The sequence below is a fragment of the Sus scrofa genome, chromosome 7 (assembly GCF_054392235.1).
Source record: "Sus scrofa isolate SSC_HxYL_T2T_F1_AM1 chromosome 7, Sscrofa_HxYL_maternal_Yorkshire_Landrace_v2.0, whole genome shotgun sequence".
Lineage (NCBI taxonomy): Eukaryota > Metazoa > Chordata > Mammalia > Artiodactyla > Suidae > Sus > Sus scrofa.
In genome coordinates, this window is record NC_139389.1 from 108,128,606 (window position 1) to 108,144,350 (window position 15,745).

The 15,745-nt window shown below is 52.1% G+C and overlaps 2 protein-coding genes across 9 annotated transcripts in view; both read right to left on the reverse strand.

Moving 5' to 3' along the window:
* Positions 1-142: 142 nt before the first annotated feature.
* PNMA1 (PNMA family member 1) lies at positions 143-2,795 on the reverse strand. The gene has a single exon (XM_021099497.2). It carries the CDS (start codon positions 2,006-2,008, stop codon positions 947-949), a length of 1,062 nt encoding a protein of 353 aa, XP_020955156.1. The 5' UTR covers positions 2,009-2,795; the 3' UTR covers positions 143-946.
* A 610-nt stretch (positions 2,796-3,405) lies between these two features.
* The window catches only part of MIDEAS (mitotic deacetylase associated SANT domain protein), a 72,038-nt gene continuing 59,698 nt past the window's right edge, over positions 3,406-15,745 (reverse strand). For 2 of the 8 annotated variants that reach the window (XM_084969687.1, XM_084969688.1), the window contains exons 6-13: positions 15,550-15,692; positions 15,353-15,456; positions 14,569-14,644; positions 13,779-13,867; positions 11,173-11,229; positions 9,225-9,437; positions 7,516-7,712; positions 3,406-6,969 (exon numbers count right to left, since the gene is read on the reverse strand). In XM_084969687.1, the coding sequence (XP_084825813.1) occupies positions 6,789-6,969; positions 7,516-7,712; positions 9,225-9,437; positions 11,173-11,229; positions 13,779-13,867; positions 14,569-14,644; positions 15,353-15,456; positions 15,550-15,692 (1,060 nt within the window). In that variant the 3' untranslated portion in view covers positions 3,406-6,788. Of the gene's footprint in view, positions 6,970-7,515; positions 7,713-9,224; positions 9,438-11,079; positions 13,545-13,778; positions 13,868-14,568; positions 14,645-14,951; positions 15,457-15,549; positions 15,693-15,745 lie in introns of those variants that run through there. The other 6 variants (XM_021099496.2, XM_084969686.1, XR_014811102.1 and 3 more) reach the window with 4 other exon arrangements.

Genomic DNA, 15,745 nt, shown 5'->3' on the forward strand with positions numbered 1-15,745 from the left:
TAAACTTAGTATGATATAAAGCTTAAAGTAAAATAATTAAGGTTTGGGGGATTTTTTTAGTGATGGGGGAAATCTTCCTGAAAAAATGAAGATACAGAGCTTAATTACACTGAAAATTTTTATATGTTGCAGAAAAATAAGAGAATTTAAAAAATATTTTTATTAATATACATGTATTTGATAACTTCGAATTTAAAACATTTAGAATCAGCATGAACATGGTAAACTACTCTTCAATGACAAAGATTTGAAATGGGGGAATAGATGCTGTAACTGGTTCCTATTAACCTCCCCATGCATTTTATATCTGCATCTTACACAGTGAAAACTTGATTTACACAGCCCTGTAAGCGCAGTATCGTTCTAACACCCCATTTTGTAGTCTCAGAACACTTTTCAATTAAACTGATCTAGATCTTTAAAGATGTACAGTAAGAAATCTGCACTGTAAAGCTGAATAATACCTTATTCACATTTCTTTCCATTAATATAAACCAGGAACAATTTACGGTAGACACAAAAACTATTCACCACAGTTAAGAGTAAACAGTTGACATTTTTTACTGAACAGTTCTTTTGGTATCCAGGCCCTGCACTCATTATACATCTGAACATGCAATTTCATATTTAATTACCTTGATGGGAAGAGTCACGAGACCACATTTTTCACAACCGATGATGGTGCCATGATGATAGCTTGCAATGAGGACTCACGTCCAAGCCTTTCCCTGGCATTGTAGCTAGCATGACCCACGAGCGCTGCAGCAGATCTGGTGCTCCCCTGCACGATTGTGCTAATGACACATGAATACCCAGGCCGGACTCCCGCCCAAAAACAAAAAACACCGCTTAGTCTTTACTAGCAGGAGACACACCTGTAAGACATCACAGAGACAATGAAAGCAGCCGTGATCTAGGTCTGAACTAACGCCCCCTTTCCTGGGACTCAGAAGTGCCCCTCCAGGCCTAACTGCAGGAGGGCGGCCTCAGCCTCCTCCTCCTCTTCCTTGGCCTCCTCCTCGCGGATCTGCACCAGCAACTGGAAGAGGTTGGGGGCCGGCCCTTCAGCAGCCCCGGTCAGCCACAACTGCCTTCGGATGGCTCCGCTGTGATTGGCCCCGGCAATGACCTGCTCCAGGCGGGCCTGGTTCACGTTATCTTTATCTATGGCCCCCTTCTCAACCACCTTCTGCAGCAGAGGCTCCAGACGAATCACATAAGCAGATAATTTTTCTCCCGGGTTCTGGTATGTGTTCAGAAATCTCACCTGCGCATCCCTAGAGCTCTCGACGCTCCCAAACACCTGCTCCAGCGCCTTCAGGCATTCAGCGGTGGTAATCGCAGGGTTGTTGGTCTTGAGGATGCGGATGACATCAGCGGCAGGGCCTCTAAGGCTCTCCATCAACCGCCGCCTCTTTTCTACATCAGGCACCTGCCACTCCTCTATGACCTCATTAGTGTGCTCCAGCCAGGGATCAAATGCCTCCTCCCCTGGCCCCGGAATGTCCCTTCCCGAGAACAACGTCAGCTTCTTGTACCATATGGACTCAACCAGAGGCTGAATAACATTATCCAAAATATAGTTTAGCATCTCTGCCGGCATTTCGGGGCCTGGGGCCGGAGTGGGGTTCTGAAACCCAAGGACACGGGCAACATCTTGCACGGTCCACCCCTCTCTTGCTAGGAAGAGGTGCAACCTTTCTAAAAATTCAGCATCGGAAGTGGGGGGCTTAAAGACTACTTTCCAGACCCCTCCTTTACCTGGCATCTCCCTGGGGATCGCAGCATAATCGACAGCACCAGTGAGCTCTAACAAGGCTGCTTTGGCATTCTCTTCCCTCCAGAACATTCTCCCAAGCACTCGATAGGGCACCTGGGGCATCGCAGCTTGAAAGGTCTCTTCGATTTCGGTCTCATCACAGTTCACAGGGATCCCCCAGACCAGAAGGGCTCTCTGGGAGTTCACATCCATCCCCCTACACCAATCTTCCAGCAGTGTCATCGCCATTTTCCCAACTATCAAGGGCCCCAATTCTACAAATACAATTAGACTGTGGCTCCCTGTGCTCTAAAACTGAAGACAATAGCAGACGCTCCCACCGCCACCTCCCCCCATATGCCCGAGGGAGTCAATCACGTTTAACAAACGACACCAGTGTCCTGCTCTCCTCTTTTCGCTGCCCCTCAAAGCCAGGCCTCCGCGTTCTCGGAACGAAGCCTCGGGGATGCTCAGTCACATGGCCATCGCCATCTTGTGTCTCCGGTCGGGATCCGCAGGCCGGGTCCTCCACTTACAGGAAGGTGTCGCGTCGGAGCGCAGAGGCGAGGAAAAAAGGCGGGCGGCGAAAGCAGGAGCCGCAGGGCTTGATCGCGGGACGTGGCCGCCTCTTCGCAGCCTGGGCGCCAGGCACTCGCTGCTGCTCCCAGAGGGTGCAAGCTTTCGTTGCCAGAGCGGAGCACGCCTCAGACGAGCTAGGAGCCGCTTCTCCGCAGACAAGAACTAGTACCGCCCCCGGAGGGAAAGACTGTCCTAAGGGAAAGACAGCGGCGGCAGCGAGGCCAACCCGAGAGAGCTTCTTCGTGGGCAAACGTATCCCTCTGGGCGGCGAGGACGCCAAGGACCAAGAACACAGGCAGCAGAGGCGCAGGAAAGACGCGGAAGCCAGGCTAGAGGAGGCGCAGGCGCAGTCGCAGGCAGGCCGCGGCAGCCCCGCACGCAGGCGACCGCGGGCCGAGGTGGGCTGGAGCTGCACAGTTGTACCTCGGTCCCACCCGCAGCCAGCCTAGCCTTTACTGCCGCAGTGGAGGGCGGGGCCGGCCTTCGACCCGCCTCGCCCCGCCCCCCGCGGCCCTGCCCGCGCGACCGTAGCCACGGCAACCACCGACGCGAGACGCCGGAGCTCTAGCGGCCTGCAGGGGCGAATGGTTGCCATGGTGGCAGCTCGGGGCCGCGGGCGTTAATTTCCTTTACCGCGCATTTCCTTTTTCGCATTTTCCAGATTTTTTTTTTTCTTAACAAAGCACTGTGTTTAAAAGATAATATAATTCTGGAGTGGATTTAAGATGATATCCGGCCGTCAAGAAAGACTTGTCTACTCGCGTCGCTCGTTCAGAGGCAATGCTGTATAATACCCTGTACCACCTGACTGCACTCTGCACCCTCTAAATTTTATCCCAGTGAGTTGAGACTTCTTCTTGTCTAAAATGTTGTAAAAAGATCTAGATCTCTATGAATAGTAACCCGGCAAACACTAATGTGTTATTTCCCCTGCCCTGGCATCATGGATAAAACAGGCCTTATGGTTCAAAAATGTCAAGTATCCTTTGGAAGCAAACCAAGGCACACTTACAATCCCAGATGGTGAGATAATAAATCTTTCCCCCAAAGGACACAGCAATCAACTCTGAATTTTTAAAACCTTATTTAATAAAAGGTTTAAAGATACAGAAGAACATTCAAAAGTAAATAAGTTACATAGGTACATTACAATCACATCAGCAAGATTTTCTTTAGTGTGTTAATTTTTTTTTTTATAAAAAGCACACAAAAAATAAAATCTTCCGTCTGGTCTATCACAACTGTACAGCAAAAGAGGTAATATTTATATATATGTACACTATTTTAATATGTAACAGTCTTTTAAAAAAGGGTGCCACAGGCAGCAAACACACAAAAGGCAGTGTCTGATTTTTTCAAAATAAAAGGAATATACTTATTTATATGCTATTAAAATATTTGTACAATAATTACAGACTATCAAGGCTGTTCCTGTGCTCTGTCCCCTCCAACAAGGCCTTTGACTAAGAGACAAATGAGGAAAAGGTGAAACAGCTGCAAATTGTTAGTTAGAGGCAAATATTAATACAGCAAAATATGGGGAGGACATACAATTGTTTTATAAAAATATGCATACTTCCTGTAAACCTAAGGAGTTAGGCTTGCCACTGGTAATAAATACCATCTGAGAAAACTGAGCCCCGGTAAAAACATATTTAAACAGCTGAGGCTTGTGTATGTGTTGTATTCCTCCTTCATCTTAACATCTGGCACATGAGAAGAAAGAGGTTAGGTCATTGAGGCAGTTAAATATAGGGGATCCCTTTAGACATAAGCAGCACACGACCTCTGTGCCAGGGGTGGAAGTGGAGTAGCCAAAGGGATAGGTGTGTACCTTAGCTGTGACAGGGGTTGCTGAAGGCATGGAGGACAGTGTCGAAGCCCTGTCTCCTTGGGTGGCTAAGAGACCTCAGAAATGGTCTAGAACACAGGCACTAGGTTAATCTCATGCCCTTAGCTGAGTGTAGCTGGAGGCTGCGAGATGGGTATGTAAGGTGGTGTACAGAGGACATTATAAAGCTGAAGGTGTTTTCACTTAACTTCTTAAAGCAAACAGCTCTGAACAGAAAAGAAAAAAGAAAAAAACAACACGAGCCTGATATGTTCACAGGGAGAAAGCACCATAAAGGGTAAGCCTATGCCAGCTTCTATGGCTGCACCTACTTTATTGGCAGGTCACTTGCCACAATTGCATCTGCCCTCTAAACAGTTTACCTTTCGCATTACATTCTAAATATGAATCCATCCTGGATCGTAAACCCTTTCAAAACATGGTGTCAGTCGGGGTTAATACAGAGAGGTACCATCTTGATCTTTTCCACCTACATTCACCTGGTCTGGTCTCTCTGGGCTTAGAAGAGGAGAATCACTCTAGACAAAGGAGGTTTCTGTTGCCACATGTCCAAAAAAGAGGCCTGAAACGAAACATAATTCAAATAGAAAAAACCTTGGGAAACGTAAGTAGCACTTTGGGGAGAAGCTGCAAAGGCACTCATATTACACAAGTGATTTAGAAGAGAGCCTAAATTTGCTACCCTCTTATTTTTGCAAAGTATGTCAGATTTTTGCAATCTTGGGCCACTGAGTTTATAGAAGCCTAAGGAAGAAACTAATGGGAAGCTGGAGGTCCCTAGGTAGCCATCAGGAACTGGGGAAGGGAAAGAATTTTGTTACTCCAGTACCGGGGCTCCTGCTGTATAACCATATGAATACATAAGTGAATGCGAAAAAAGACCTGACAGTGCATAGTTTAGAAACAAAACTCCCTCCCCACTCCCAGCTACCAACATTGATGCCTTTAGGCTATCTCATTGGCGGATCAGAATGAATATTTCTTGGCTCCTTCCTAACCTGTCATATACTTGCATGCACCCAGAACTGCTTTTACGCAGCTAAAGGAGAATAACGAGACCAGGAAAGTAACTCAGTCTTCCTGTAGGACTGGCAAGTGAAGGGGCCTCCAGAAACCTCCAGCCCCTTCACTTCAGTGGCGAGATGCCAAATATGGCTTCTTCAAGCCAGAAACAAAACCAGAATTCTGGCTTCCAGCCAGTCCCCTCAGGCAACTTGACAGTCTGCTGAAGAGGTAGCAACAAGAACTGCCTTTGCTCTCCCTTGATCCTCCTAGTCTGTGTGGCTTTGTGACACCTTCCAACTTTCCACCATCTTTCAGTGCTACTATCATTCCTATTGGCAAAATTTCCAGAGCAACAAGGCGAGGGACTTCAGGGTCTTGGGACTGGGGGTCGGGGGTGGGTGCCAAGAAGGTGCCTTATTTTGGGATAAATGCACTTGGGCCTCTGGAAAGAAGGAAGCCCCTGGTCCCTGAGAGGATGTTAAAAATTAAATAGTAAGAATAAATAAATAGCTCCCAAATGACACAAGTCAAGGAATGAAGGCTCCTGTCCAATCTGGCTAGGAGACCTCCCCCTCCCAGGGAAGGATCCAGAAATCTCCAGCATGCAGGACTGAGGGCTGGGCTGTGGATTTCGGCACTAGACAAGGTGGGGTGGGGTTAGGTGGCAGCTGCCAAGGGCAAGACTGAGGCAGGCAGGGATCTTGCACCAAGGAGGAGCGGGCTGGGTCTACGCTAAGCTCCCTTAGCAGCCTCCGGGGCCCAAAGGCATGTGGCAAAAAGGTGGGGAGCAGGAAGAGCCAAAACCTCTCAACAGCTCCCTCAGGCCCAGCCCCGTAGCAACCCTGCAGCGTCCATCCTCCGCACAGTCCCTTCTCCTCAAGGAGGCGGAGCGCTTGCAAAGAAACACCGGCCCCTTCCCCAAAGATGTGAGAAAACTTTCCAGCCCCAGCAGGCTGCTAGCAAGCAGCAAAGGGATAGGTACCAGTCCTGGTCTCTCTCCCTGCACCCATTCTGGCAGACTCCTTCCCAGGGAGGAGGTGGCCTCTCTCAGGACAGTCACTGGCGCAGTATGGCCTGGACAGTCATGCGAGAGACGGCACGCGTGCCAGGCTTGAGTTCTCTCTCAGAGCTGGTCACTACACTCCCTCCAAGGAGTTCCTCTTTCCGGGGCATGTGGCAGGGCCCGTGTAGGTCCCCTGGCGTGGGGAATTAATGCTGCAAAGGGGGTGCGCTTGTGCTTGGCTCTCCACGGTGACCAACGGGAGCCGGATAAGAAAGAGGGAGGGATGAGACTGCTCAGCAGAGATCCACGTGAGAGGCAGCGGTGGCAGCGCCGGAGCCCCTCCCGAGGGGCAGCCCCAGGGAGCAGGGACTCTCCCAGTCCCAGGAAAGCACGAGGACAACTTCCGACAGACCAAATGCAAGAAGAACTGGATCCCGCAGCCCTTTCCATTGCTCCCGGGGCCTTTATAAATAAAAGAGCCATTTATTTAATTGTCATGTTCGTTTCGCAGAGACAAGTCCAGGTGATCGCTCTCTCCCGGTGCTGGCAGGCGTCAGGCAAGGCTGGGACAGGGCTCGGAGCGCCGGGCATCAGCCCCTCTCGCCCGCGCCGCTCTCTTCCCGCAGGGCTGGCTGGTGGGGGGAGGCGGCGGCTACGGTGGCCGCAGCGGCCGCGGCCTCTTTCTCTTTCTGCCTCAGAGCAGCCGCCTTCTTCTCCTGCTCTGCATGGCTCTTCATGTGCGCGCTGCGGCTCTTCACCTTGTAAAAGACCCTGCAGGCAGGAGCGGCTCTGGTGAGAGAGGTGCCCCCGCCTCGTGGGACCGCCAGACCGGGGCGCGCATGCGTGCTGGGGGGGGTGCAGGATGCGGGAGGGGCGGGAACCCACCCCCCCCGCCCTGTCCGGATGTGCCCAGCACTAAGCGGAGGACACGCTCCAGACTCACCTCCGTCAACCCTCTTTTTTTCTTTGTGCTTTTTAGGGCTGCACGCGTTCCCAGGCTAGGGGGCAAGTCCGCCGGCCTGCGCCACAGCAAGGCTGGATCCGAGCCCTGTCTGCGACCAGCTCACGGGAACGCCAGATCCTTAACCCACTGAGCGAGGCCAGGGATCCAACCTGCATCCTTGGACCCTAGTGGGGCTTCCTTAACCGCTGAGCCATGAAGGGGACTCCCCATCAAACCCTCTTCTAAAAGCTGCCAAGGAACGTCACCGCCCTGGAAACTCTCTGAACCAATCCAGAGACGAGGGAAAAGCTGGGATGACTCCCAGCCGCTTCCAACCAGCTAAGTCCCAGGGGAGGCTGGGCCCGCCTTCTTACCTGCCACATTTTTTACAAGGGAAAGTGTTCTCCTGATTCTGGGTCTTATTAAACGTTTCCGGTTTTTTCTTCTTCTCCGAGAAAGGTAGTGCCCTCCGTGACTTCCCCGGCCCCTCCCGGGGCTTCTCTGAGGCCTGGCAGCCCGCAGACCCAGGGGCGTTGGACTCGTGGCTTCGGAGGATGAGGATGTCATTGGCCTGAAGAGGGTCAAACAAGGAGAGTTGAGACACTTGGAGAAGGCAGGATTCCAAATTCTGGAATCTTCTCGAACCAAAGGCTCTTAAGGATCATACACTCCTGCCAAATGGTCCCCTAGAATCTTTCCCTAGAATCTCCACTCACTGCCTTTTTGGAAACCTATTCAGTCTTTGACTAGGTCTGTTTGAACAAAGCTGCTGGAATTGTGCAGGACAGCCCCGGCTGCTATAGGGCTCCTTGATGCATCCGATTGGGGTCTTGGTATCTTAGTCAATGACATGTGTTCATGTTTTCAGTCAATCTGTACATGACTTTGTTTCATAAATGACCTTCACACCTGAGTAAGGGGCCAGGTGCTGGGAATAGAGATGGTGGGAGCCCCTGCTGTCAGAGAGCTTCCAGTGTAAAGGGATAGATGTGCAGGCAGCTAGCTCCTGACATGAGCCACCATGGGAAATGCCAAGCAGGTGCCAGAGAGCACAGGATCCCTGGTGCAGACCTGGAGAGGTGCTGCTCAGGGTTTTGAACCATGGGCCCTGGGTAGGGGAGCCCCTAATGGTCGTTGTAAGTCACAAGCATGTGCACTGTGTCAACCGCACAGGAAGGTGTTTATACAAGTTCAGCAGAACTCAATGGAGTGTGCACACAGAGCACAGCTCTTGGAGAAAGAGCACAGCCAAGGATCAGAAGGGAGCAAAGAGCTGTGTAGGTGCAGTTCATAGGGGTTTTCCTGCAAGCCTAAGGGTAGAGCACGAATTAAACAAAGACTCTCTGGTAGTTTCCCAACAGACTGTTCTCATGCCTACTCTTTCTTGGGGGAACCTCTCTCTGATAAGGAACTGCTCTGGCAGTTAGGTCTTGCTTCTTAGCCTGTGATGTGGTGGGCAGAGAGCACTGCACTAGGAGGACCTGGGGTGGGACCTCAGGCAAGCCCTTTAGCATCTCTGAACCCAGTTTCCTCCGTGTGCAAGGTGGGGGTTGACACTTTACAGCATTATGGTGAGGAATGAATGAGATGATGGACAGAAAAGGAAAGCACTTTGCAGACCGCATGTGTCAGGTGGCCATTACTGCTCTTTCCATTGTCCTGGCTCTGGTTCAGACATTCGTGTCTGGGACCCAGCTTTCTTAGGAGGGGCACTGTCTGAGCTCTAAGGAATCCTCCCCCAATGTCCCACACACCTTATGGGTTTTCACAAAGACTTTGTCCTCTGTATCTCAGACACAGAAGCAGTGTAGTGTAAAATTAGGAGCAGATTCTGGAGTCAGGCTGCCTACTAGCTGTCTTGTCTTAGGCCTTAATTTCCTCATCTGTAAAATGGGAATAATGACAATTCCTACCAGGTGGGGTTAGGAGAATAAGATGAGTTCGTAACATAAAGTATTTGGTACCTTTCCTACCATGATGATGATCACCGTCGCCACGTTCCCGCTCTGCCCTCCCACAGCCCCCGGGCCCAGCTCCAGCTGTCCTCCCGGCCCGGGGCTCCTGCAGTGGAGGTCACACTTACCGACTCATTGGCCTGTAGTGTCTGCGTGGCTTTGACGGCCGCTGCCCGCCGGCTTCGCTCTCGCCCCTCTTCCTGCTCCCCCTTCTCCTGAGTCTCTGGCAGCTCCTCCTCCCCCTCCTTCCTGGTCTCTTTTACTTCCTTCCTGGGCTCCAGCCTCTCTTCACTTGGGGACTCTCTTCTGGGAGGAGGCACCCTTGGGAACTTCTGGGAAGTCTATCGGGGACAAAAATAGGGTGGTGAGCCTCTAACTCGGTCACACAGCCATTTGCGCCAATTCTGACCCATCCAAGGGTTCAGTAGCCCCTGCTGGTCTTGCTTGCCTGGCCTGGCCTAGTGCAGCCTTCTGTGCTAGGACTCTGTACCCTCCATGGCTAGCCTGTCTGGAAGAGGAGAGGGAGTCTTGAGGCCAAAAAACTCTCAGGACGAGACTGAGCCCTTGAGACGGAGCTGGGCAGGGAGGGAGCATGCCAGTCCCTCCCCACAGGCCACCTGTCCTTCTGGGAGTGTCCAACAGGCACATCCTTAGACAGGGTGGTCTGGTGGAGCCAGGCAGCAGCCTTGAACTCCATTCTAAACTATCTCTGTAACGTTTTCTTTTTAGGGCCGCACCTGCTGGGCATGTGGTGGCTCCCAGGCTAGGGGTCAAATCGGAGCTGTAGCCGCTGGCCTACGCCACAGCCACAGCAATTCGGGATCCGAGCTGTGTCTGTGACCTACACCACAGCTCATGGCAACACTGGATCCTTAACCCACTGAGCGAGGCCAGGGATCGACCTCCAACCTCACGGTTCCTAGTTGGATTCATTTCCACTGCGCCATGAGGGAAACGTTTTCTTTATCTCTACTTCCTTCCCATCGGCAAAATGGGAACTGTATCACACCCTGTCTTAGAGCAGCATGTCAGCAAGTGTGGACTTGTGACCCCCAAGGTAATGTTAGGTGGATTCATGGACACAGAATTCAGTAACATTCCTTTTCAATTTTCTGCCAATCCTGATCATGTCAAGGACAGGGTCTCAAGCTGGTGTTAATACGTCATTTTTTTTCCTTTCTTTCTTTTTCTAGGGCCACACCTGTGGCATATGGAGGTTCCCAGGCTAGGGGTTGAACTGAAGCTGCAGCTGCCAGCCTGAACCACAGCCACAGCAATGTGAGATCCGAGCCACATCTGCAACCTACACAGAGGCCAGGGATCAAACCTGCACCTCATGGATACTAGTCAAGTGCTTAACCCGCTAAGCCACAATGGCAACTCCTAACATGTCTTTTAATACTTCTCTAGACTTAACAAGGAGAAGTCAGGCTTCATTGCAGAGCCTTGGAGGCTAACAGTATCCAGCCAAAATTTAGTAACATTGTTTGGTTTCCATATATATTTATTTTTACCAGTGGCAAGCAGCACTGGTTTTCTATTTGTGACTGTGATGAAAAGCTTCTTTTTTGAGTAAAAAATGAGTTGATTTAAAGAAAAATATTAAGTAATAGCACAGGTGGTGTGTGGACATGACAAATACAGTCATCACAACAGGTGGTAGGATGCGGATATAGCAGAATTCATAAGGGTGATGCAGGAAGGCCTCAAGCTTGGGTAAGAGTGTGAGAGCTCGGCTCTGACGGGACAATAAGCTGATGCTGGTGAAATATCCCCAAAGTTCTGCATCAACACAATGTACTACTCTGATGACACTGGCACAAAGAGGGCGAACCCAAAGGTTCAGGGCCAGTGCCCAGGACATCAGCTCCTTGGGGCTGTCAGGGACACTGCCTTCTTCTCTCAGCCCTCCAGAAACTCCAGGAGAGCTTGGCCTCAGGCTCCCAGTTCAGCCTAAGCAGCTGAGGCTGGGAAGGGAGTCACCTTAATATCCACTTCAACCTCCTCCTGGGCCGACTTTTCATCACTTGTATCCACATCCCCGAAGGTTAGAGTCCCATTGCGGCCAATCTTCACCTGCTTCTTGTAGGTGTAGTAGAACTCCACGCACTGGGCCACGGTCTTGGTCTGGATCTGGTTTGAAGCCAAAACTGGGGTCAGAGATCCTGGTTCAGCTCACCTGCCTGGGGGTACGCCAGCCCTTCTTATCTCTGCATGTCCCCCTTAACTTTAGCAGACACTAAACCCCATAAACCCAGGAAATACAAGCATGTCTCCCACACCTGCTCTGCACAGACCACTGACCAATTAACCAATGCTTCAGCACTAATTTTTTTAAGAAGCTTAAAAGGGCAACATGGAGCCATTGGGGAAATGTGAATACAGATCGCATATTAGAGAGTATTGTATCAACTTAAATTTCTTGGGTGTGATAATGGTGCTATGGTTTTGTAGAAGAATATCCTTGTTTCAGGAAATATTCAGGTCAAGTGTCACGAGGTCTGTAACTTACTTTTAATGATTAATTAAAACCGAAGGAGAATATGCGTGTGGGTTTATATAGACACAGAAAGACAGCAAATGTGGCAAATGTTAACAGCTGGTAAATCTGAGAGGTATCTGAGTGTTCATTTTACTATTCTTTCCATTTTTCTATAAGCTTGAGATTTTTCAAAATAAAAAGAAAGGGAAAAAAGTCTGGGCACCATCTACATTTGAAGCCAGCCTAGACCCGGCAACACAGCCTCTCCACATCAGTCCAGGCAAACAATTTCATTCCTCTTCAGGGAGCGGCCACGGACAAATGAGGACAGAGAATTGTCAGGGTGTCCTATGCTGGGGAGGAACTCAGGGGAGACCAACACAAAAGCCCTGGAAAATCTAGAGTGGAAGCAGGGGGCTGTCTTTTTTTAATTTTTATTTTTTATGGTCGCACCTGCGGCATACGGAAGTTCCCAGGCCAGGGACTGAATCTGAGCCATAGCTGTAACCTACGCCACGGCACCACCGGATCCTTTAACCCACTGGGCTGGGCAGGGGATCAAACCCCTACCTCCATAGTGACCCGAGCTGCTGCAGTTAGGTTCTTAACATACTGCACCAAAGCGGGAACTCCAGGAGGCCAAGTCTTGTTTCTAACTCGGCCACTAAATGGCTATGTCTGGAGTCCTTGGTGTGGTGAGTGGATTGAGATGAGATGATCCCAAGCTCTGAAACCTGAGCCCTCTCATTTTACAAATCCATTTAGCCACTAGGCTTCATTTCTGGATGACTTTCCCCCACACAGAGCTGTTTTGTCAGACTCCCCGCTCCCCCCAGTCTCCCAGACTGCTCAGCCAACTGCTGGGCTGCCACTGGCAGCTGGGGGGTCCTGTCTACAGGGTCCAAGGGGTCGGGGGGCCCTCTGTGCGTGAGCAGGACACAGACATGATTCATCTCCCAGGAATGGCCAAGTCATGAATTTATTAATTAGATCCTGTTTACACTTTTACTATCAATTCCCTCTGATCATCTGGTTGCCTGACTAATGGTCTGCTCTTTTCATTAAGGCATTAGGGGTGCCTCAGTGAGCTTCACAGGCATGCACTTCCCGGCAATCTTGCCCAATCAGAGAGCTAGCAAACAACTGTCATCACAACAGGGCCCTTATAGGAGAATTTATCAGCACTTGGTGCAGGGCCCGGGGTGTCCCTGGCACAAGCTACGATCCCAGGAGGAAGGAGCACATTCTGGGAAGCTGTTTTCCCTCAGCGGTCCACACGGCTCACTCTCCCCACAGCCCAGGTGTCATGAGACAGAGCTGGTGGGAAGATGCAAGTCCTTGGATGAGCAAGGCTCTACTCTCCCAGAAGGACATGCAGAGAGGACAAGAGAACTCTAGGAAAACTACGTTCCTCTCCTCGATCAGCTGAGTTACTGGAAGGAAACCCTGGGTCCGACAGGAAGTGGGCAGAGGTCCACCAGGGCAGTTCCAGTCCCTTGCTAGCTCTCAGTTCCCCTCATCTCAGGGTGACCGCTCCTCCCAGATACTAATTGTGGCTTTCCAAGTACTCCAGCCCCGGGTATGGCTCACTGCCCCTCCTCTTCTCCTTCTCCCTGAGGCAAGTCACTATTTTAAGTTTGGCACCACTGGTTCTGGAGCCCACTCGCCCCCCGCCCCTGGATTGAGGCTTCAGAGCAGGGCCATACTACCCTGAGGTGAGGGAAAGGGGCTAGAAGCAGGGGGCAAAGGCCTGATCATTTCCCTTCTGGTTTTGTTTAGAAAAATGTCTCTGAAGCCACTTAGCGGTGTTGATCATTTTTTTTTTGTCTTTTTGGCCATTTCTAGGGCCGCTCCTGAGGCATATGGAGGTTCCCAGGCTAGGGGTCTAATTGGAGCTGTAGCTGCCGGCCTACGTCACAGCCACAGCAATGCAGGATCAGAGCCACGTCTGCAACCTACACCACAGCTCATGGCAACGCCGGATCCTTAACCCACTGAGCGAGGCCAGGGATCGAACCCGCAACCTCATGGTTCCTAGTTGGATTCACTAACCACTGAGCCACGAATGGAACCCCATTGACGGGTTTTTTAAGAGGGCTTGACAAGCAATTGCAGGGCCCCTCGACTGGCAGAGGGAGCCCCCAGATCATGCAGCCAGTTCCTGCCCCTCACTCGCCCCTACAGCTGAGCCCCAGCTCACCAGCTTCTGCACCAAGAAGAAATCCTTCTTGTAGATGGCGATGCCCTTGTTGAACAGCTTCCTCTCCGCCGCCTTCCACTGGTCGGAGCCTGCAGGGCAGAGAGGGAGGCGGGGTGGGGAGGGGGGCGGGACTGTGAGCCCTGCGGGGGCAAGTCTGACCAGCAGCAAAGGACGAGGTCATCCATCCGCCAGCTCTGCAGCCACTCAGGGCGGGCTCCATGCTCTGCCTCGGCCACTTACTAGCCATGTCGCTTAGCCCCTGCGCCTCACTTTCCCCACTTGTGAAATGGGAACTAATGAGAGACGCCACCTCACCAGCTGTGGCGCAGCCTGAGACAATGCACAAGGATCCCTGGGTGCTCTGCCTGACACTGACAGGATGTACCACTCAGCAAGGGGTGATGCCAAAGGCTCTGATTATGCCACCTGGTCAATGTCCCTTTTAAAAGCACAGCAGCCAGAATGGGGTGTGGCACTCCAGGCGTCGTCTAAGTTCCAGGCACCCCGTGCCAGTCTATATGGCACTCACTGGGTTCCTGCCCCTTATGCCCCCACCTTGGGCTTTTTTGCCAGGATGGGCTCCCACCTGCTCCCAGCCGTCTCCCTTCCCCTGCAGGTCCAGGAAGCCCCTTGAAAGCTACCCCAGCTTTGGTGCCCGTTCCCTCACTCTGGCTCCTGGCTTATTTACCCGCCACCTCCCCACCCCTACCCTACCCCAGGCTGTGACTTGGCACCAAGCCGGCCTCTTGAGGAGTCCCCCCACGGCCCCAGGTCCACCCTGCCAGCCCACCTGTGTAGTGATAAGTTGCCAGGGGGTGGTTGTGGGGCCGCAGGGGCTTCTTCAACAGCAGCTTATTCAGCGCTTCCTGAAAGGGAAGTGAAGGAAAGATCAGGGCCCTGGCAGGGGTCTTATGGGCAAAATTCAGGCCTCTGCGAAGGGTGGGCACTTACTCTTGGCCCCCTGAACTGCAGAAGGGCAAGAAGTCTGGCAGGATGGCAAGGTCACAGGGGCTGGGCTGCTCAGGGCCTCTTAAGAGGGAACATACGGGGCGTTCCTGTCATGGCTCAGCAGTTAACAAACCCTACTAGCATCCATGAGGTTGCGGGTTTGATCCCTGGCCTCTCTCAGTGGGTTAAGGATCCGGCATTGCCGTGAGCTGTGGTGTAAGTCACAGATATGGCTGGGATCCTGCGTTACTGTGGCTGTAACGTAAGCTGGCAGCTATAGTTCTGATTCGACCCCAAGCCTGGGAACTTCCATATGCCATGAGTGCGGCCCTAAAAAAAGCAAAAAAAAAAAAAAAAGAGGGAACATACGGCCCCCAAGGCAGGCAGCCACAGACAGAAGGCCCTGTTTGAGGATAGGGACCCACTACCCAGAAGCAGAGCCTGGGGTGGACCTTACACAGCAAAGAATTGAGCTTGGAACCAGAACTCCCTTAGGCCAGCCCACTACCATCCCCAGCTTGGTCAGACCCTCCCGCCTGCCTCAAATCAGCAGGCCTGGCTCTGTGGCAGCAGACAGGGATCTGTGCCAGCCTCCCCGAAGGGCCCTCCCCCAACCGCTGTCTCACCAGGATGTCTCCCCTGGACTCGTGCAGACAGTGCAGGGCCAGCTCCTGGTTGGTGCCAGCTCCGGGGAAAATGCTGGAGCAGGCAGCTGTCAGCAGGTCTTCCACTGCCGAGGGAGGAGAGAAGAGTGCTTTTAGGGCTGGGCTGGGCTGGGACGGGGCAGGGCTTCGCCACCCGTGGCTGGCCTGTCCCCTCTCACCTTGCCTCTGCTTCTCTCGGCTGCTCTCTAGGTTCTCCCATGGCTGCCACACCAAGTCCGCCTTGTGCGGGTCTGCAGCTGCCAGGGCGCGGTCCCTCATCAAGGGGATTTCTGCTTGGAACCGGGAGCCCACGTTGATCCGCCTGCAGGGGTGGAAGGGGCAGGGACTGAGGCCTCACCGTGTGGGCATGGGGAA